The 24284-nt window shown below is 39.2% G+C and overlaps 1 protein-coding gene across 3 annotated transcripts in view; it reads right to left on the bottom strand.

The window, feature by feature from the left end:
* SPIRE1 (spire type actin nucleation factor 1) overlaps positions 1 to 24284 on the bottom strand; it is a 125564-nt gene that overhangs the window by 47749 nt on the left and 53531 nt on the right. For all 3 annotated transcript variants that reach the window (XM_021385583.1, XM_021385582.1, XM_021385584.1), the window contains exon 4: positions 1480 to 1605. In XM_021385583.1, coding sequence (XP_021241258.1) covers positions 1480 to 1605 — 126 coding nt within the window. The remainder of the gene's footprint in view (positions 1 to 1479; positions 1606 to 24284) is intronic.

Below are 24284 nucleotides of genomic sequence, written 5' to 3'. Positions count from 1 at the left end.
GTCAAGGTTCAGGAGATGGCTTTAGCACTGAGACGCTCTCTATGTTATCTGCATTGGGTGCAGATGAACCGTAACACAGGCACTTCAGAAAACAAGTGGCTCTTTAGCCATGCTGACACTGTCAAAATTATTTGCATATGATACTGCTTCAGTTTAAAAATTGCTTTCAGCTTGAGCAGGACTGGAGGACAAATGGAGGTGAAACTTTTTACCCTGTGCAATAGAAAAACATCACAGGAGGATTGTCCTCATTGGATGGATGCATCCCAGCCACGTTCTGAACAGGAAGAACTGCACCAGCCTTTTATGCCTCTGACTGGTTGCATCTTCCACCAGTGTGACAATAGAACTCTCTTGTGCTGCTCTGGGGTCCATCTGACCCAACAAAGAGCTGATTCAGCTCATTGACTTGACACAGACAGATTCTTTTTTTATTATCATTTTTTACACTTTATTTATTTGATGCATTTGTTTTCTAGGATCAGCGGAAGCAAAGCACGGGGAGCATGCATGCACGGGTGAAAAAGTTCTGCCTCTTTAAGAAGCAAAATAGTTATAACGGCCTGTAAGATCTTCCACTGCTTTTCAAGAGGTTCTCTGGATCTTACACAGAAGAAAATACCTCAGATTTTTTATTAAAAAAGAATAATTGACAGGTTGGCTTTGGTGAAGAAGCTGGCCTTAAAAAGCATCTTTACCTTCCTGCCCTTCCCACCCACCCACCCACTGGCTTTCCAGTGTAACACCCATAACGTGTTAATACAGGACAACAGTTTATGGAGCTACTCTGCAGATCAGATCACCAAAACTATCAACTATCATAAAAAAAAATCCACCCACCCTCAAAGTTATTCTTCAGCCAGATCATTTAATTGAAGTGGTTCATAGGATGGCCTTTCAGTCAACAGTAACAACCAAGTCAGCAGTGAACACGGGCAGCATTACCTACAGGTGGATTTACGTATTTATTTATTTAAGTTGACTCTGCTGTGAAGTACGTGACAGACAAACAAGCCAACCGTACAGGAAAGGTAAGGAAAATTGCTGACTGGGGACAAAATATGAGCAAGAAGATCCTCAGAAAATTCTCAGCCAAAGACAAGGCGTAAGAAGGAGCTGAGGAACAACAGTTGAAGCTCAGACTCTTAACAACATCCCTGAAACACCAGAGAAGTTTTCAGACTCAAATACTTGCGTACATGTACGCTGGAATGAAAAAACACTCCAAGAGAATGTTCTGGTTTCCTCACAAACAGACTGTGACATTAATGACAATTTCTGAGAGACATATGCAAATGCTGACAAACCAAAGGAAAAGAAAAAAAAAAACATAACGCAAACCCCACTATAACTTGGCTGTAGAACTGCTCTCCCTTAACACTACTGTCAGTTTCCACAAGCATCTGCCATCTACAACTGGCTGGGTACAGAAGTGATTTTGTAAGCCTAGTTCACATAATAACAAGTTCAAAAGCTTACCTCTTTTGCACTTTTAATTTTGGCCAAGAAAGTGTACAACTCCATTGTTTCAGCAAACAGAGCTCGGCACACTGCTTGATAGTGGTTCGGTGCCTCTGATCGGGTTGGCAGGTGGGCGGCACACAGCTAGAGAGAAAAATAAATAGCAATTACAAACAGTGCCCCATTGCTTTAATTATCACTAAAGAGCATGAGATAAAATGAAAGGGAATGCAATGGGATATTTAAGGCACAAAAATCCAGTAAGGACATTTGAGCTTAGGTGGAAATTGTGATATGTTTTCTAAGGAGACTGGTTAACCTCATCATGTAAAAATGGAAAATCAAGGCATTGCCTTTTTGTTTAAAGAAAAGAAAAAAAAAGACATAATTGTGAAGGGAAAAAAGCAACCTTGCAGTATTAAATTCTGGAAAATGTACTTAATTCAAACCAGTTTTAACATCGTACATTTCTTTACTTTCTTATGAATGTTGAAGAGAACTGTATCCCTATCAGTTTATGAAAGGACAGAAAGCAATGGTGAAGCTGAAACTGATTTCATTTATTGAAGTGGTACAAAGATCTTAAAAATCAGCAAGAGCTGCGAAATCTTTCAAATCAGACATTCATGGATGTTTCCAGACACAGATGCAGCTGATTTAAAGAAATACTGATAGATTTTTTCATACACACTAACCCTGCAAAACTCCAAAATCCTATTCAAATCACTAATAACCATTCACAACTTTCACTAAGCAGAAGTCAGACTGGCATTGCTTTTAGAGGAAAACATGCAGATCCCCACGCTGACAAGAGATGCCTCACTGAAACCAGTCTTTCAATTTCAAATACAATCGTATGAGCAACATCCAGCTTCATGAACAGGACTATTATAGAACAGCTGAGCACTCGTGCTCATAGTTGTAGTCTTTGTTTTACACTTCCCTTGAGTCACATCCATTACATGTAAGTGATGCAAGAAATCTTTGCCGGAAACAGAAAAATAAAATAATGTCTATAATAATATGCTAGCATTAAATGTCTAGATCGCCAATGAAAAAACTCAAATAGGCATATCCCGTATCACACTGGTATATATATTAAAATAAAACAAAATCTTAACGAGGGCCTTAAAATTTGCCTTATTACTGTGGTTTCATAACAGCTATTTTCTCTACAGCTAGGACTAGGAACAAGCCAAAACCTGAGGAAATAGATGGTTACATTCAGAAGACCTGCGGAAGAAAAGCTCAAAACAAAAGCCTCTTTAGGAGACGAGCCCTTAATTAGCCTAGTGGCATACTTCTCTAAATCTCTCCTGTGTTACAGCAAGCACGGTGGTTACAGAGGGCACAATACATGTAGGGCTCTGGCTGCACTGCACGTTGCTTTCAATCTGACTTAAATCCAAGCTGCCATTCCCAGATGTTGTTCTGCGGCCTCTGGCTGTGGGTTCCCACCGATGATGGCACCCACGTTTGTGCCCCAGTGCCGAAAGGATTCCTCCACCAGGCAAAAACTAACGCAGTGAAGAAAAGGGGCAGGAGATGATGTTCTTCATAGCTTGGACACACATAGCACAGCAGCCAAAAAAGGAGTAATGGGATCATGCTGCTGGAACAGGGAGAGGGGGGAGATGGGGGAGAAGGGAGGAAGGGCTGAGCAACGTTAAATTGTCTTAATCTCGCTGACTGACTGCTTTCTAAGGCTGCAGCCTCCATTTTATTTTTGATTTATTCCAATTAGTATAACAACACAGGATCCAATGGTCAGATTTGATCAACTTCCTTGATAAAATCTCACAAGCACCATCTGGACTCCTGCTATAATCTACCCAGATTACTGTAACCATGTGTGTATAAACACTTTTAGCCCTAAAAACAGAATATATACACACGTTGGAAAGTGTATATTGATTTTTTCCTTCCTTCCTATTTTTTTTTCCAAATTTTATGATGCTTTATGATGACCAAACTTTTCTTATGCTCGTTATACCTATTTCTGGGTAATCATAGCAGCAAAGTTGGGACATTTAAAAAAAACCTCATTATTTTTTAGCAAATCGTATCTTCTACTTTGCAGGTAAAGGGAGAAAAAACGAAACAGAAGCAATTCTGTGTTTCCTATGTGTGCTACCGTGACAACTCATACTATGAAGACAGCAGTTGTTAAGTATTTCCCTTTGCTTAATGGAAAAAGTAAGAATTATACTAAATTAAAGCAGAGTATGGTTAACTGGCATTCTTTTCTCTCAATAACTAATCATGTTCTTACCTGCCTTACTATGTTTTCAGTAAGCTATTTCTAGTTATTAACTATACCACAGATAAAAAGGGTTTCATTCTACGATGCACCACTTATAGGAATAATAATGACTATAATAGGATAATAACAACAGCAATTTCAAAAAGATCCTAAAATTGTAAAGGTCTTCAGAGCAGTGAATAAAACTTTATTTAATCAGATGGCACACGTTTCTAAGAATGCCTTTTTTTCTTTATTTAGAAGCATGTTAATTAGAAACAATTTGCATCAAATACTCAGAAAGTTAATGAATGCAGCAGTGGCAAGTACAAGCAGGGGATGGATATAATCTTGATTCTATTATTGAACACAAAGTAAAAAAAAAAAAAAATGCCTGCTGCTACAGCCAGCAGAAAAGTAGCCACGTAAGAAGTGAACTGTTTGGTTTGTAAGTGTTAGAATGCAGATATTAAGAGGACCAGCAGCTCTTACTAGTTCTCATGTTCTGAAAAATCAATCTGAGTGATCTTAGATTATGTGAAGTCACATTACATGCCTTAACATACTATTTTTGGATAGGGGAAGAAAGCCTGAAGAAAAAGTAAAATGCAAATAAGATAAACTGATTTTTCCCCTTCATTTGTATCTACTGCACTTGCACACTGTTCAGAAAAAAAAAATTAGGAAGTCAAGGCACACAAAGTACGAAATGTCAATTCTAGCCTAAGTGCACCTTATTTATCCACTTAAATTATTTTGTCTTCTAAATCACGTCTTTAATTTGATGGTAGTAGTGTTTGAAAAGCCACATTTCTGAAACACACCACAAAAAATCAGTCATAATGTTTTAACAACTGAGTTATAGAAACACAGCCACCTCATGAGCTCCTCCATCTCTTACCGTGTCATTGCAGTCATGGTGCAAGAAGGATTTAGGTCAAGTCTGCAATCTTTTCCAGCCATTCAAAGCTCATCAAGGAAGGGAAGCCTCTGTATGCTGCTTATTCTGACACTTGTCTTTTCATCCCTCATGATACAACTTAAAACTAGCCCAGTGGGAATGAATGCGAACACTGCCCAGAGCCAAATACAAGGGCTGTTTGTTCTCCTTCCAAGAAGTCTCAAACAGTACGGTTGAAAACAAATTATATGGTCTTTGCAAATGAGGGGAGTATCAAAAATATTATCACCTACTGAAATGTTAACTAGCTCAGTCTGTAATATTTCCATTTGTAATCACTGTGAAGGGATTTCTTTTTTCTGCTTTTGTCTTGTTTTTCTGAGCCTGTCCAAAAACCAGCTTGACCCAAAGCATTCAATTTTTGCTTAGATCACTAAGAAGATTAGAGACTGTTTCCATCCACATTTGAGGTTCACAGAAAAAAAGGCATTACGTAAATACCGTAGCCTTGCCAGCTCCTCTTTCCAAATTCACCCTCAAATGACTAGGAAACAGAGCGTGTCAGCCAAATCAGCGTTAACAGATATCACAATTTAACCATCAGAAGAGATCCAACAGCATTTCTTGGCTCTGTTTGAATATTAGGGACTACAAACAATTACAATGAATACTCACAGTTGATTCACCTCCTAAAATCCAGGTAGGTTTTGCAAAACCCTCTTTTTGGCTAGACCTGTAATGCAAACTTTACCAAAACACCTGGCTTGCTGGAATTCAAATTTCAAAAGACAAAAAGTGTTTCCACTTGCAGTCATCTTGGGCAGAGCGTCTGTACAAACGTACCCCAGAGAATAAAAGGATCTTTTTCTCCCATAGTACACAAAGGCAAGCTATTGATATGACGCAAATAACACTACCAGTCTGCAAATGCCAGGCCTGTTAAGTGATTTAAAGCTCTGGAGAATTAACATAAGACTTAAAAGATGTACCTTTTCCTTAGCCAAAAGGAGAAAAATTACTTTTAACCAACAGATCACTGAACATGCAACTGGACTGGGTATTAGCCTCATACCCTGCAGGACAGCGCTGCAGCAGGCTCAGAGATCATAACTGAGCTTGAGCTGTTTTCCCAAATCAAAGTTCTTTTCAGGAAGATTTTATCTCCGTGCAAATGAGCCAGAAATTGTGATTATTTGGGGGTGTTTTTTTTTTTTTTATTTTAATATATGTATCATTTTCATAGTATCACAGAAACCTTAGAGTTGGAATGGACCTTTAAAGGTCACCTAGTTCAACTCCCTTGCAGTGAACAGAGACACCACAGCTAGAGCAGGTTGCTCAGAGCCCCATTCAGCCTGGCCTTGAACATCTCCAGGAACATCCACCACCTCTCTAGGCAACCTGTTCCAGTGCCTCACCACCCTCACTGTAAAAGACTTTTTCCTTGTATCTAACCTAAATCTACTCTCTTTACGTTTGAAACCATTTCCCCTTGTTCTATCACAACATTTTACTGCTACTAATGTGAACTTCAAGGATCCATCTGCCTCACCAGGAAAAGCAGATCGTCTTACTGAAAAAAAAAACCAACACCTGAGTATTTACAAAATCCAACCTAGCACTTTGCTCAGCTTTATTATCCAGAACAAAGTTAAAGGATAGACTGTTCAGAGGAGTAAGACATGTTCTGACAGGAGTCTGGAAGATGTTTCTGTCAGGTAGGACCACCCTTGTGCTTCCGACAAGGGAGCTTTACTCAGTGCAAGTTCAGAGGCAGCTGTCACAGCAGCTGGAGCTGCTCACCCAACTGCTGCTCTCCTGACCTTTCTGGACAGAGGTTTGATCCTGGCTCCTCTGCAGGTCCCCGAAGTACTGTGAGAAAGAACTTCACGGGAACACTAACGAGGTAAGACTGTGCTAACACAACAGGGATGGGAGCAGAGTAGCTGTTAATCCACAAAATCAATGAACAAAATCACAGGAAGTACAGAAAGCATTCAAGAAAGTGACTATTCCTGGAAAGCTACCCTCAGAAGCTTTTATAAATTTTAAATAGATACTTAAAATGATCATTTGCAAGTGCAGTGGAATGTCCAATTGTTTGACATGAGAGTTCCTAATTAATTTCACACGCCTCAAAGAAGAGGAAATTTGTGAAAATTGAGGCAAATTGCTCCTGTTTGCTGGTGTCAAGGAGATCTCCCTCATTATTTAAGTGTTAATATTAGCAATCTAGTAAGGCTTTCCCCTCATGCAGAGAATCATTATTTTCATCACACTTCCCATTGCCTTGAGGTGGACAAGAGAAGAACCATGTAGTTCCTAACAACTCTACTCACACAAGATCAGAAGTCAATCTTCTAAATCAGGCATGTCCAACCCATGGCCTGTGGGCCATGTGCAGCTCTTGCCCGCTAGTAATGCCAGAACTGGAAGATGAAAAATGGCTCACGGGCTTAGCATTTTTTTGTGGATTTGACTGTTCATTTAAATGAGTTAAACACGTGTCTTCCAGGTGAAAATCAACTTACCTGTGCTACATTTAAAACCATAACAGTGTTCAAAACAAAAATTATGGCAAACTCAAATTATGGCAAATAATTTTATGCATTTAGATACATTGTCTAAACACAGTCCTGTGAACAGTGAAACATTTGCAGCCTTGCTTTCAGTTTTGATAAAGGAATACAAGAATAGGTTTCAAGACTGCCGAAAAAATCATCCATTTTTTGGACTTCATTTTCAGTCAGCATAAATAAATTACCTGCAAATTTTCAAATGGGAGGTATACAGTTGCAATCAGACATTCAACACATAGAAAAAATTGATCATGGCTCTTTACCAGACTTTTGTGAGACCAATCTTAACAGAGAAAAATATCTTTTGCTTCACTCACACCTTATTCACGTCATTGCTTTTTTGCAGTACATACATTTGTGAACAATTGTTTTCAAGGATGAAGCACAGGAAGAGTAAAATTAGACCAGAAGTCTCCATTGAGCATCTTGAGAACTCAGTGAGAATTGCACCCACTTCCATCGAACCAGACTGATGCCTTAGTTTCACAAAAACAAATTCAATGATTTCCACTAGTTTAATGTTTTTGTTGCTCTCTATTATGTTTCAATTAATAAAAAATCAAAAAACAAGTTTTGTTACTAATATACATTAAGTGTATTATATATCTCATATGCGGCCCAAGACAATTCCTCTTCACTTAATATGGCCTGGGCTGGCCAAAAGGTTGGGCACCCATGTTCTAAATGATTCTCCCCACAAAATGGCTTAATGTACACATGAAAGGTTCATGAGGGCGTACACAGTGCGTGGGAAGGGCTGCAGAACTGTTTTGTACACTGCATTTATTTTTGGAAATAAAAAGCAAAATTTGAGCAATTCAACAACGCTTGGTATGAAACTGATGCACAATAAAGCACTCTTCTCCAATATTTTCCTCTAAACAGAATATCTGTCCTGACACCATTTCTTGCAGGTGCCCACTGGCTTGAGGTGCTTAGTGCTATGATTCACTTTCTTAAATTTTGCAACTATTTGAAAATAGTCTTAACTACTTTTCCGTGATATTAGACTGAATTTAAGCAGCACTGATAGCTTTGATAAAATTTCAGTAAGACAAAAACTGCAAGATCAGTACCTCACTGAACCGCCTTGTTTATAAACTAGAATCTTTTCTAAACAAAAACAAATTAAAGGTGAAGGTGATGTTCATCCTGTTACATTTAAATGATACTGTCTTTAAGGGAAAAAAAAGGTCTAACAAATATTTAATACAATTGCTAACACTTCAGATAGGAATTAGAACTTTCACATGTGCTAAAAAAAAAGGTAATCACACTGTTGTATAGATTAGAGACTACATTTCAATTTGTCAGCCTAATCTCATATTTTTCATGATCAGTGATCCTCTTTATTACCTTTCTAAGTGAGCTGACATTTTGACTATTAGAATAAGGACTCCAAATGAAGGTCAGTCTATGTTTTTGTGAGGTTATATTTCCACTGGACAATTTGAAAACATTAATTTTTACGGTTGGACTAATTTTATATGCTAGTGCAGACTTGTTGATAAAGCTACATTCATTTACGTTTTCATTTCTTCTTGAAAGCTACTCAGTTATTATTACAGCTCAAATATACCCCCAGCATACAGCTGTGCTAGAATATTTGTTACGCATATTGTTAGCCTGTTTTCCTGCAGTGCCTCTGGACTAACAACATCCTGTTTCCCAAAGGAGATAGTTTCAAAGGAGGCAATTAAGTGAAAACCAATGCTGCATTCTCTCTTAGTTTCAGAGAAACCGTGCTCTGTTGTTTTTTAGCAGAATAATGAAGGAATTAATATAAATATGCAGTAATCTGAATTTGCTAGCTCTTGTTCTTTGACTATTCAGTGGCACACCAATGGCATTATTGATGAGCAAGGGCAAAATCCTACAAATGATATTTTTCCCATTCTTCTACATGAAATGTCAACCCCTGCAACATACAGCAAAGCCACTAGTTAGCCTGTCAGCAGCTGCCATTTTCTACAGCTGTCTGCTTCACAACAAGGCAGCAGCTCTGTGCACATTCAGCAGCTCTCATCTGTACCACTCACACTCTGCCTGTCGTGCAGAGCACCAGCCCTGCACCATCCCCAGGGATGGGATGGAGGCATCTGGGTAGAAAGCTACCTTCAGAAGTGGAGTAGAAGCGTAGATGGGGAAACATGATAAAATTGGATAATTAAAGGAGAAGGGGAGTGTCTTCATATTAACAGAGTTACCTGTGCAGCTGTTTAGCTAGCAGCCCATTAAGTTGTGGAACCACCCTTTACATTATTAAATAACTCAGACCCAAACAACTGATAGCAGAAGGTTGCACCCCTGCCCTGTGACTTGTTTGGCTGTCAGATGTGCTTCCCAGGCCCTCCTTAGGGCAGGTGGGTGCCTTCTTACTGGAACTGCTCCTACTCAGCAGAGAAGAGACTTGGTTTTATACCCAGCTGCTTAGCACGTGCAGCAGGGCAGACATCCTTCTCTTCTATTCCCCTCTCCTCATGCCTCCACACAAGCATATAAAGCTGCCAGCGTTTTCAGGAACTGCCTGAACAAAATAGGGCATCTCTGGAAAAAAAAAAAAACAGTAGGAAGTAAAGAACAAAAAGAAAAAGAAAAAATCATCAAAAGGCAACAAAACAACTGGGAATAGCTCTCGGTGCAGAAACAAAATCTGATATACATAGAAAAGAAAGGAGAGTAATGTGGAAGAAAAGTTGTTTCTATACCAGTTCTCTCACAATACTCATTAATCTCCTTATTAAGCAGTTCAGTTGTTCGGATACTCTCTAAGTGAAAGACAATGTATTAATGTAAAGCAGTTTTATTCACAAGCCACTTAAAATCCAATTAAAATATATCAACTAAAATAAAAACATGCACTTTCCTTGGCAGCAATTTACAGTTCATGTATAGAGCTTTAAAATGTATGTATGTGGGAAGCTTGTTTATTTTTATGTAAAGTACTGAAACTTCCCTCACCAGGCATAATAATTTGCTTTCATGTTTTGTCCTGAAGCATGACTTTTCATTCCTATCCAAAAAAACAGATTTCCAGCTGCTTAGCCAAACAAACTGCATCACTAAACATAACAAGCTTTTAAACTTCACCTCCAATGAATAAATCCAGCAACTTCTAAACAGTCTCATTCTGCTTTCATTACATCTCAGCATATGGAAATCCATTCCTTTATGTATGCCCTGCTCCTTATTTGTAATGCCTTTGTCAGGGAAATCAAGTCTTGAAACTCTGATGGTACCAGAAAACCTAAAGAAAAATTCTTCCTCCTCTTCTTCTCAGAAAGTATGCTTACATTTTTAGCTACTGAATCGACATTGCAATTATCTTATAAAGCATATCAGTTACATATATGTTAATATTTAAAACATATACCACTTCAAGGTAAGTTTGAAGGAAATTGCTTAACCCATAATTTATTGTACCTTCATTACAAAGAAAATATTGTATTTCTGAACCAAATATATATCGTTGCTTATTCAAGCAGAAGATATCTAATAAGACAGAATGTGAAAGGTGTTATTTTCTCCTCAACTCACTCTGTTTCAAGAGGTGGAGAGCTTTTTTGTCCTAGTCCTCTATGCACACTCTATTCCTGGAAATTACCTCTAGTATGGTAATTACTAGAAATTGAATTATCTAGCATCAACGGGCTTGACATAAGCCCTATACATAGGTGGGATTAACCACCTGTAGGGGCTGCAGATGGTGTTTGTATTGCTCTGACTGCTCAGAGACTTGAAGGAAGGGCAACTTTACAGCTTTTCCTCATAGTCTCCACAAATTTCTTGCCAATGGCAGCAACAGAAGTAGAACCACCATTCTGTCACACATGCATGACCACATCATGTACCCAAACCAGCACCAAGTCTACACTGCATGTATCCTCTCATCTTTGTGACACTGAATTATCATTTCTCTTTTGCTGGTGAAGAACTGAGGCCAATACAAAACCCACTGAACTGGTTAGGATTTTTCTTCTGTTTAAGAAAATAAAAAACTTTGGCTCAAAGCCACAGTTGTTCAAATCATACAGAATACTACAACATTTTTCCATGATATTCCAGTTTTGTTAGTCCATTTGTACTTCCATTTGCTACAAAAGATTTCAGTTTTCTTATGAAAATTTAGAATGGAAAAGTGTAGTGAATAATTACACATCTTGTAGTGATTGGTGTTTTTCTTAGGTTCTGAACTCAAAAGAACACATATGGAACATAATTTTCATTATTTCTAATTAGGAGATCGTGGAGATTCTAGGACAGTCTAAAGGCTGACTGACCTCTTGCTCCAGTCTTAAAATACATTAATTTTATTTTAGTATCATAAATCATTGTGAGGGTGGAATACAAATTAGTCCTTCTTTCTAATAAGGATGAACAATACATAACACAAGCTGAGAACCCAAAGATCCAAAGCAAGAGATATCCTCCCCTGCTAACAACCTGAATTCAGAAGCATGTCTTCTTCTTCCCTAATTTTGTCTATTTCTTTTCTAACAGTGAACATGCTTATTTCAAAATATGCCACCTGAAGAAGACAGCAAAGCCTTGGCCAACGTCTGACTGAAAAATCGAACAAAGCTTGTTACATTTTTTAAAAAGAGCTATTTGCACTTGAAAATACTGAGCATTCTTTGTGAAGTGAAATTCCTTTGTATACTCAAAGAAAGGGATAAAAAAGTATTGTGCTTAAAGTATTTGATGAGTATTTCCAGCTCTTATTACCTTGTTTTTAAATCAGATAAAATAATTTTCACTTTAGATTATTTCAACCAGATCAGGCAAGTCTTATCACCCTTATCCATGAAGGAGTCTAATAGAAACAAGTTCTCTGGTTAAATGGATACATTCTTGGCAGAATATAGTTAAGCGGAAAAAAAATCACACTACAACCCAGCTATGAGCTACCTCTTCATCAAAATCATACTATCTGAGGAGAAAAAAAGAAAATGGAGGGAGGCTAATTATTTTCCTAGTTCTGCAGTCCAACAGTGCAGGAGTACTTTGTTTTCAAACATAGCTCTCAAAATAATTACACCTTTTTGTGTCGAGTATTCTAAGGACCTGTGCCATAGACAATTATTTACCTGTTCTCAGTTACATATCATGAAAGACATATCTCTCCAAGTGAGGCAGGAACTCTCAGTTTTTCAACTTCAAAGTTAGCTTTAAAACCACTGGCACTTGCAGCGGCATCTACTACATGTCCATTGAAATAGATGCCTGTTAACGATACTTTTACCAACTCCTCTCAAAGCACAAATATAAAAAGGAATTGAATCTCTGGAAGCTAATTAATACTGTAATGACCTCAATCCATGGAAAGTAAGGTTATCAAAGTGGTGATCACAGAAGAGCACTCTCCTGCATGCAGTCAAAGACCAATTGTTTCTCGTCGGTAACTGTTTTCTGTACAGACATTGTTCATGACAGAGACATTTTTTAAGGACAAAACTTGAGGGAGCTATTTTAAGAATAGGAGCAAAATACAGGTAACCATAGTTGCAAATGTATAAATCTATTTCAAACACTGCGACCTTAGGCAAGACAAAAGCCAGTTTAACATCAGCTTTGTATTGAAGGGCTTGATTGTGAGAACACATCTAAGATGGTGGCAAACTGTCTAAACTGGAGTTCGTTGACAGCTGTAAGCTGAATTTAGGACGGACCATCACATCTACAAGAGCCTAGTGTAAAACTGATGAGTGTTAAAGCTTACAGCCTGTTCTGCCAGCGAAGATAGTTGAAAATATGGCCGTCATGTCAAAAAGCCCCAAATGAAGTGTCTTCACAGGACTTTTTGCCACTATCATTAAATATACATTGGGGTCCCACAAGAAGGAAGATGTGGAAAGTGCAAATAGGGGGCAGGGGAAGAAAAGGGATTGTCCCAGTTCCCTCAAACTCCACATGACACCAACAGAGAGCTGCCAAGAAACCATCTTGTTCACAGAATCTTTATTAAAAGGCCTCAACTGTTGCCAAATTAACCTCACAGAGTGGTTATCTTTACGTGCCCAAGTGGTAAAGAAAATTACTAATCACGTTACTGTGGTAGGCGCATAAGACAATAGAGATTAGTGGGGGATGGATGGCCTAGTTACCTTACCAGTTACCTCACCTCAGCAGTTTGCTCTCCTGCACCCAGGCAGGATTAGTATCTGGGAGATTACAGAACTCTCCAGCTTCTTTTTTTACAATGGAAAATGTCCTAGAGGTGACAGACACCATCCTGCTTTAACTGATTGCTCTACTGGACCGAGCAGGCAGAGGAGTCCCATATCTGCCAGGAGGAGAGCAGCTGAAGGAGGGGGGCAGCTCCCATCATCCCTCCTCCTCCTCCAGCTGCTTGTGACAAAAAGCAGCCCCAGGGAAGGGAAAAAAATATATTCTTGCGATTCTTTGGAACTTTTTTGAAGGTTCCCCATAACCGACAGAGTGCGTAAGCAGTAGGCAGAGCCTCCCCACTCCAAAATAGCCAGAGTGGAAGCCAACATTCAAGAGCCAGAAGCTCTAGCATGAAGATTTCAGTGTTTCTCCTGAAGTTGATGCCATGCAGCTTGGTGCTTTTGGCAAATGGAAGACAGATTCTTCACTGGAAAATTCAAGTACTGTGGCTCTCAATGCATGAAACACCGTTACCAAGACAACAAATTGCAATAAGCACTCACTCCTTTGCTCACCAACACATTCAAATGTGAAGAAGACTAACATCACATGTTTAAAAAGAGTACAGAGGTTAATTTCAAAGTAAAGAAGACTACGTGTTGACCTTCAATTACATTGCCCAGAATGAAAAACCAAGACAACTCTTTAAGACACCAAATGACATCACTTTAATTAATGAAACCTGTCCATCAACCTAATTCATTTGAACACTTGTCATGTGCAGAGCAGCTTTAAAACTACATTAAAGGGATTTACACAAACCATCTCCATTTTCTTGAACAGGGCAAAGTACAGAAATCTCTTTACTTTCTACATAACTGTATAAAAAATTTAATGCAAACAGAAGAGAAAAATTAAACTACTGACTATTTATGTGTGCTGCCTGGAAAACATGTTTTCTACTTTATACCTCTGAGCCATTAAAAATATTTCTACTGTGACACGATTCCTCTGTCCAGACATGAAAAGACTTAATAAATCATGCTGACTAATACTCCCCTGAACTTCAGAGGTTTTTCATATGCTTTTTAATATTACATGCTACCACAGAAGTGAAAACTTTTTTAAAAAAACAAACACTATACCTTCTCTGCCCCAGTGCTGCCATGTTTTCGATTATCTTTCCATTTTAGTGGATTCAGGACAGTGATACTTGACACGTACCCGTGTGTGTGAAATGTATAAAACACATATATGGGAACTTGTTACACACAGTACAATAAAGTACACCAATCAACTGTAAATTGATTAGAAGGGAACAGTTCAAAAAGAGACTATTTCTTTAGCAAGGAGTTCTCACCTCATCTACAGCAACCTCATCTAAAGCAAGTGTCAGTCTTACTGTTCATCTCCAGAAACTTAGGCATGCCAAAAAGGAAAAGCAAATACAATTGCTCATTATGACCTTCTTGTCTGGGCTCCAAGCTTGTTTTGCCCTAAGGAAAAGGCAGGCAAAAAACATAGTTCTCTGTTTTGGCTTAAATCACTCCAAGTATTTTGCTCTTCCTTGCCATCAGGAATTCAGAAACAATAAAACAAAATCCTAGTTTATTTAGCATTTAAAATCAAGCTTCCATCCTCTTTCTCCCAGAAGCAAATATATAAATAAAACAAAGGGTTTTGTTCTCTCCTCAGGAAAAAGACATAAAAAGCAACTCTGTTTTCCATCCAACCAGGCTTCCAAGTGTCCCCTTTACAGGCTATAAACAAGGCAAACTCAGAGCTGAGTGTGAAGCATTGCTTCTATATGCCTCTGGCTTCTCTCAGCATAAGCACTGTACCCTCTGCCCACGCCAATCAGCGAAATCCCTATGTGATTGTTTTGAGTGTACCAGACAACAAGTAGTGATGGATGCTACTCAGCTCTGCCAGTTCACTATACCTCCCCACACAAAACCCCTGAATTCCCATGCCTGCTGCCTTCATCTAGCTTCCAGGCTAGTCTATATCTTCTCTTCAATAAATGCTCTCTCAAACTTGGTAGAGTCAAGGAGTTTATCTCTTGGGACCATTTTCACTAGTTGCATAAGTTAATATAAGTTATTAGCAAGGCTACCAGATAAAAATGTTCAAATAGTTTTGCACAACTAAGCATTCAAAATTCATCTGCAGAGATGCACAATCTTCGAGACTGCATAGCACAGGCAATTTAGCAAACAAAGTGAAAATCTATTTAAGAAATTCACTAAAACCATCATGCAGAAAATATTGCTTTTCTCATTGTGGTAATTCATTAAAGATATTTATCAATCAATCATTTAAAATACACTTTGGGCCATGCATCCTGTAGATAACAGTCTTTTGAAAGCCACCCCATAAGACTATTCCACTTACAATACTATTTAAGGATGTTGCAACTACATCTTTTATACAAAAACCTACTGTAAAGTTCCTCTAATTAAGAAGTGAAAAACATTCCCTGTCTCCAAGACCAATCCTTGAGATAAATATGATATTCTGACGTCTAGATTCAGATCTTAAAGGGACTACTATCTAATACATAATTTATTTCTTTGTATCAAATGGCCTTATCTCAAATACTTTTTCCTAAAATACTAGATTCAACAGTACACTAAGCAAAAGGGAACAGAAAATAGAATCATGGTAACACAGCAATCAAGAGCATATTAAAACAATCATCTAGCTCAAACAGAGAGATTATTATTTTGGAAAATTAGTGGTACTTTTAAGTCAATTCAAACAACTTTCCTCCAAATGTTTCATTTCTTTTAATACTGTTACCAGCACTGAAATAAATGCACCAAAAGGAACTCTGCCTCAAGCACAAGGCTCCCTCTTGAATAATTCAGAAGCAAGGAGATCACAGTGGCTTAATTAAAGGGCCCCTGCTCAGTTCTTCACTTTTCCCATATTGCTCCCATGTACAGTATGCCTCCATAAGAATTAAGTAATTTTGTAGCAACTATGCTGCTTCCATTTTTTTTTGGCAATGCAATTAAATTATCCTCCATGTGACTCCAAATTAGCAATATTGACAACTGAGACATCCACAGGTTTGACAACTGCTAACAAGAAAAACTTCTGAGCATCCTCAAACCCAGACATTTGTGTCCTGACAAGAACATGAAAAGGCAAAGCTTCAACCAGCACCTTTCTTCTTGACATCTCTCCGGCATGGGGTGAGGCTGAAATACCTCACCCTCACAGAAGACTGACTTGAAAATTTATAGCAGACAATACTTGGAGACTCTGCCACTGGCACTTTTGTTTCAGTCTGGAAGGGCTGAGATGTTTTCATCCAGATAAATCAGTCGGCCTAATTAGTTCCTCCCCCCATAAATCCCGCTTCTCTCATGACTTTAGAGCATTATGGCTACAAGAACGCTCATCCTGCTCATTTCAATCACGAGCTCTATATGGACAACTTCAAACTGCAGAAACAAGTTAATCTGCTGTTTTGAATATGGTCTGCAAGTGCAGCCACTGGGAATTTTCAGCGTGTAATATGGTGTGAGAGAGTTGTGCACAGCAATTTCGTATGTCATCGTTAACATGTTACTCTGCTAAAACATATATCATATATACAATGTAAATGGTACAAGCAGTACTTACAAGGTACCTGGAACATTCCCTGGAGCATTACATGGAATTCGAAGACTACTTGTGTCCTACAGACACAATAGAAGATGCCATGTGAATCTGTATAAAAACATCCAGCATGTTTGTACATTTTTTAAAGCAGTGGAAGGAGTCAGTAAAAAGCTAAAAGCTAGCTATAACACTGTGAAAGTCCAAGATTGCAAAGTCTACATGGGTAGAAACAAGATTCTAACAACGATGAACCTTTGCCAAATCCTGAAGTAAGACAAGCTGCTGTCCTAGCCAATCTTTCCAAGCAGATCTACTGCCTTTACTAGGCTGACAGCGAATCTGAGAAATCCATTGTGGCCTTCTGTGCTCCTATCGGTTTCAACACCTGGAGAAGGGAGGCATATGCAAGCTGATGAAAGGCAGATCAGGGCCACTCTGCACAGCTTGCATCGCCAGCCTGCACTGCCTGGCCAATTGCCAGAGCTACTCCATAGGGCAGAGGAGATTCAGGCCACACTGGTAATTAATGGCAGCTCTATTTTTTTTTTTTTTCTATTTTGTATGGATCACTACAGTGGCACTATGCTAACTGACTAACCATTACCCTGATTTCAAGCCATTAGTTAGAATTTCAAAATAATTTGATCAAACAAAGCGTACCTCATAAAAGTAAACACTCATTGATCTATTTTAGCCTCTGGAGTCTATTTTAGGTAGCACTGGATAACACAGATTCTTTGATAATTCAGATTAAAGCTTATATTCTGATGTGTTATCTCTGACAGACTGCTTGGCACATTTTAGATATTTGTATTTTTAAAGAGAAATCCAGAGGTTTTTCATGGCAAATTCTGCCTTTTGTGCACTAAGGACACCATTACTACCAAATACCATTACCACTAAAGAATCCTTCCACCTCCACTAAAAATTGGAACTTTATTTGCACCCACATATAAATTATTTACAGTAATTGCAACGTAAAACAGAGGAGAAAGAAAGTCCATGCCCAGCTCTGCTTCTTTTAGATGCAAAAAGGCCACACACAAATTTCAGACCTATTCTAACCTACCAATATATAAACATTATCTGAACGCCCAATCTGTGTTTCCTGTTTTTGTTGGACAACTCCTTGGATTCCTCAGACTATTTTAGACCTTAGACAGGTTATACCAGTATAATTACATGAATTATGGGTACAGGGTTTTTTTAACCAGTGTAGATGCATTACTGCGAGCCATAGTGGGAAAACAAAAATCACCACAGAAAAGGTGATTTTGCTTTTATGTCCCAACCTGGACACCTCAATCCACCTAAGCCTATGCTGATGGAAGGGATGTTTTAAGTGTTCTATGTAATAATAATTTAAAGACAGAAAATAATACCACCTTTAGCTTTTTTCAGTGGAAAGACCAAAATCCTGCAAGACAGCTTCCTTGCATTCATGTTTGGTATAATGTAGTTCTAAACGAAACTAGAAGTTGTGATCAGTACAAAATTATTACTTATAATACTTATCTTTTACTTGCAGAGTTCTCAGCTGTCATACATCTGCTTCCTCTGCAGACGTTTATGAAGCCCTCTGTATCAAAACCATGGTATTACTGTTCTATGATTTTATTTTAAAACCAACAACACATTGCTATAGCCTATACATTATTAAGATTGAAATATGTGGGGATACTTCTGCTTTTTTCTGCACGTTCTGTCTTCAGCTCTGCTCCCTGGGTCTGCAGAGCACGGAAGCTCCAAACAGACTTCTTCCATGACTCAGCCCACAGCATAGTTTACCTGGACAATCCTTTGGTTGTGCCTGCACAAATCTTCAAGGGGCTATGCAGCAAAATAGAGGAAGAAACTGACGGAGTTAAAGAACAAAACAAACAAAAACCTTTTTGTGATGCTTGACTAACACAGGTGATGTGGATCCCAGCCAAGGTAACAGAGCAGACAGAAGAAACATGCTACAGTTTGAATGAATAGCCATGACATGCAAGACTTGGGCAAGAGAAAAATAGCATTTTGAAGACAACTCAGAGTCAGTTCAAAGAATGGTGAAGAAATAAGAAAATGCCTGTAGATATATGTTATTTTGTTAAGATCTATATATTCCTTTGTTAACTAAATCTGAGCAATTGCTCTTCTGGACCTTCACAGCACCTGTGCATTTGTCTGAAGACCTGGAGTAGCTGACACAAGAAGGTGTACCCTAGGTCAGCACGCTTTGGGAGGGTGGGAGCCCAAAAGGGAATGCTTTTAAGCTGCCTGAGCATGGTTGGTTGAGCAGCACTCCATGGGACTTTACACTGCTGAATACAGAGGTCTAATTTCTGTAAACATGGCACAGAGAGAAGTGGCCAAGATGTTCAAGGACCAGAAGCTCTGCAATGAAGATTTCAGTGAAGATTCTGGCCAAGAAGCGTGTCAAAACAAGCCACCTACCTGTTTCAATCAGCATCAACCATGGAGATCCATCCTTGGTGGCTCAAACTCCCCAAGGGGTTCCATGTCACACCAGTATGACATGAGGCTGGTGTTTACAAAATCATTTTGGGAGGTCTGGGTTTATTTCTAGATTACAAAAAGTTAAAGTGCAAATAGAAATACCCAAAGGAGAGTCTGCCTCCCTCAAAACTTAAGAGATACGAAAACTAGATAGTGGCACTTCCAAGAACTCAACAATTGGTTCAGGAGGTTCCTCAATATTAGAAAAAGTGTCTCAGGCACTAGGGCTCTATGTAGAACTGAAAATTCAGAGATAGATGATTAATTTTCAGTCAGCATGGAAGGACTTCCAATTCACTGATTTCAGTATTTCCCCCCCTCAACACACAAGAGATGCAGATAATCTTTGTTCTAAAACAAGATCCACCAAAACAAAGACTGGCATGTGACATTTCCTTATGCTAAGAACAGGACTCAAGGGAAGAAAGCTGATCACTTGTTATGAGCAGACAATTGGGGCACTGCTTATCATCTCAGTAAGGTTCCAAAATATTCAGTTTCAGAGAGTTATAGGCTATGCTGCAAGCTGCTTGTTTCAAAATGACACATAAATACTGTTCAGCAGGCTCATATAAAATTGCTAAAGCCAATCCAGTTCTAAACAGAATTACACTTGCAGAAAGCTGCATCTTACCTATTCTAACCTCACGAACTAGGTACAATTATGGGCCTCTGAATTCCAGTAACAAGAACCCTTTAACTGTCATAAACAAATACCCAGATTTGCTTTTAACTGCAGTTTCTGGTTCCTCTCGGACATTACACTTATATGTGGTCATACCACATATGTGATAATAATATATAGTTTCAAACTCAGTAGGGTGCCTCCAAAACATGCAGATCTCTTCATCCCACCTGTAATTGCATGGAAACAGAACATACTCTTCTTTTACTCTAATACTCAACACATGCCATAGATAGTTGAACTGTACCACCAGAGTACTGAAAACAAAACACAAACAGATCAGTATCATCATGGTAAATTTCAATTCCTTCCAGCTGAGAGGATACAGTTCACACTTGAACTACCAAAATATGAACCAACTAAATTGGCAAATTTATTTTAGAGACCAATGCCAATGACTACAGGACAAGTAAGATAGCTACATTATGGGATTTTTTTCCATGGAAACGTAACTTATTCTTCCTCTTTGCTTATGAGCAAAGCACACACATGAATTTCTATCAATAAAAATACTGCAAACTGTAATTTTGTTTACATTTTTTATAGCAAGATAAAACAACACTGCAACATGCTGCTCTAAAAATAATGTTCATGCAAATTAAAAGGTTAGCATGGAGATTTCTTACGTACGAGTTTTGTTTACAGTGGGATCTGGGTCACTAATTTATCTCTCTGAAGCAGCAGTTGCATGAGAGTTAATTTTTGGTCAGAATTAACTAACATTGTTGTTGAACTACCTCAGAATGATTTCTTCAGTGAGGCCTAGGTCCAGAGGCCACACTGCACCTTGGGGCCACCCACCTATGTTTGTCTCTGGCACAAGGTGTGGCTCAGCCACAGGTCAGTTTCCTGCTAAAGCTGAGTTACTTTTGGAAAGAAAACATAAGTAGGAGTAGGCTATTGGTTCATGAAGATCACTGCCTCCTTCCATGTCTTGTAAGAGATGTACAGAGAAAGGTCATAGAAGAGAGGTCAGTGTCTCAACTTGAAGGTGTTACTGACTGCGCGTCTTCTGTGACGAAGAATTAAGCTAGGGGCTAGTATGGTCAGCAGCAATTCATCTACAGTAAATAATACAGTGCAATAATTCATCAAAGCTGGAAGAAATGTCAGGGCTAGAATTAGGATGGCAGCTCAACCCAGCAAATACCAGCATAGAACAAAACTTGTTATCAAATGGATTAAGGAAGTTCATGGAGCTTTATTCATATATGGAATGTGAAGAGGCTGCTGACCTAGAATAAAAGACAGCACTAGAAATGAGTTTAGGGAGGGGGCTCAAGGCCAGCAGATGTTGTCAAGCTGCAGCTTAGAAAGCACCTCCAGGTTAACATGAGAAGTGGTGCTGGATTAGACCATCTGACTGCAGAGATCTGCGGGATCAGGAGGGAGATAATGCTATGATTAGGAGGGGAATTAGAGTTTGAACATGATCTGGAAGAGGCTGATGAACTGCATCATCTTGTTTCAATATCAGGGAGGGCCATATGGCATGATAAAGGTGCCACAACAGGACTCTCCACACCCTTAGCAAGCCTAACACACCTCCTGGCATGCCAGGCCCACTCTGCATATATCCTCTGTTGACACAAAGCTGTATGTGCGATGTAAACCTGATGCACTCCAGACCCCTTTAGACTACTTTGTATGTACCCTTGTGTCCTTGTGTATGTGTGTAGTAAACCAGGATGTATGGATTTCCCATACTGTACATGCACAGGCACTGCCTTTCTTGTGCGCATATGCTGTGGATGGGGACAGGCAAGAGTGCCCCAGACATGGAAAGCAGCTGCCTGAAAATATCCCGTCCTTACTGTTTCTATTTCTTCCTTCATTTGCACCAGATCTACCAGGTCTGAAATATATCAAAGTCTAAAAAAGTTAAACATGTGGCAAACAATATCTCCTCTCTTCATAGATACATTCTTTAAAAGAGTCGATCAAATCTACATAGCAGGTTGGTCCTGCCAAGGAAATCAGAAATCAGATCAACCAAACATATAGAGATGCAGCAGAAAAGCCCATCTATGTTTTCTCCGAAAAGCAGCTTTGTCAGCGCTGACCTTGGCAGAGCTATTTAGCACTCTTTTCCCAATTCTTGGGAATAGATATCCACCACATTACTCAGAATTTTCCACACTAGGGCGGGTTCAGGATTGACCTTACCTAGTTTAGATTACAGCAGAACTTGACACACATATTACCTATTTCTGTGTTTTAATCTCAATACAGGCTCACCCACATTAGCAATCTATAGAAAAATTCAGACAGCGGTATTAGAGACATTGAACCTCACAATAACACAAGTCTTATGAGGAGCCGATAAAGGAACTGGGATTGTTCAGTCTGGAGAAGAAGAAGCTGAGGGGAGACCTTACCACTCTCCATGACTACCTGAACGGAGGTTGTAGTGAGGTGGGGGTCTGTCTCTTCTCCCAGGCAACTAGTGATAGAAGGAGTGGTGAGGCACTGGAACAGGCGCCCAGGGAAGTGGTGGAGTCACTGTTCCTGGAGGTGTTCAGGAAACAAGTCAATGTTGCACTGAGGGACATGGGTTAGTGGGCATGGTGGCGATGGGCTGGTTGATGGTTGGACTGGATAACCTTCCAACCTTAATGATTCTGTGATTCAGTGACACTTTTTGGAGAAAGATGAAACATAATTGCATTTCAAGGACAAAATCATGTCCATACCGGACACTATATAGTTGAATTTTTTTTAAATCAATACAAGTACCATACAACCCGCTTCCACTATGTTTCAAGCTTGCAATTTGGAGAATGCAGGGTAGGCAAAAATAATAGTTTCTTAATTCAACAAGCAAACCTGCTTCAGCATTCACTACAAACTGCAGAGGAGAAAGCTTCACAGTGAGTCTTGCTAGGAGAGAATTATAGTAATGAAGCCTTATAGTCACAAGACCACACACTACTGTTGTGCAACAGTCAGTGGGTAAATAAGGGTGTAGCCTGCAATATGGCTTAGTTCCGGAGGGGAAAAAAAAATCACATCCAAAACACTGTCTTATCCTTCAAAAGGTTTGAAGTCAAGAAAAAAGAATCTCACAAACCTGCACAAATGTAAAAAATGACAAGAATGATAATGCTGTTCTAGTACTGTCAATGCATTAATGATGCAGAGTAATAAAGGCAAGTCACGGAGTTAAGCCTGCAGCAAATAACTTAGGTGAAAGCAACAACAGCAACAAAAGAGAATTCTGAGGGAGTTAGGAGTTAAAGTTAGGATGATATAGAACTGACAGCTGAAGTTCAGTTCATCAAAGTGAAATCACAAAAGCAGTACATTTCCAGAATAAAAAGAAATTGATAGCAAAATATAATACAAGTTAAGATACTGATTCTGAAACACATAAATATGCAGATACCTCAGGCCAGCAGAGATGTGCATTAACAAAGCCAAACCAGAAAAGTCCACCACTCAGCAGCTCTCTTGGTTGAAGACTGACCAAACATTTCCTTATGCCCTCTAAGTTCCAGGCATGTGTACCAGTGTAACTGAAAGATTTCAGAGAAGCTTTCCAAACTTGTATTTTCTTATTTGCAGACATTAAGTAAAGAATGTGCAAAATAATCACGCCTACAAACCTCTGTGCTCAGCTCTGCATATACAGGTGTCTCTCCCTCTAATAACCCAGCTTTGATAGTTCCACCACTTCATGGCATTTGTGCCAAACTGGAGGGAAAGAGGATACATCGCATCTATCCCATACAGCGTGGACATAACGCCACATTGTTTGGAGTAGTTCCTGCAGGGGCTTAGTAGGTTGCTCCTCCATGCCTTTGCTGCTGGTGGTCATGCACAAGATGCCTGGCAGCAAGGAGAGCAAAGCAGCCCTCAGTTCCTCCTGCTGCCAGGGCACTAGCTCAGAAAGCCCCAGAGGCAAGGGGCTTGAAGGGGAGAGCATGCCACCCAGCTTGGCCTCCCTGTAGGCTGCTCCCTTCATTGCTCCTTCTGACCTTCATTGTTTCTCTGAGGAGGGGAAAAATGGAGGCTTTAAGAATTTAACATTATTTATGCTTCAGGGAGGAAAAGGAGTTGCCTTGATCAGGGCAGTAGACACACATACATGTATATAAGCCACTGTGCTGGGTGGTGAGTGGATTGCAATGAAGCGTATAGAGCCCTGCCACAGGGAAAAGCAGGAACAAGGGGATGTAAATCCTCCAGAAGAAG

The sequence above is a fragment of the Numida meleagris genome, chromosome 2 (assembly GCF_002078875.1).
Source record: "Numida meleagris isolate 19003 breed g44 Domestic line chromosome 2, NumMel1.0, whole genome shotgun sequence".
Classification (NCBI taxonomy): Eukaryota; Metazoa; Chordata; class Aves; order Galliformes; family Numididae; genus Numida; species Numida meleagris.
Note: the sequence above shows the minus strand (reverse complement) of the source record. Positions and strands in the feature narration are given on the sequence as shown.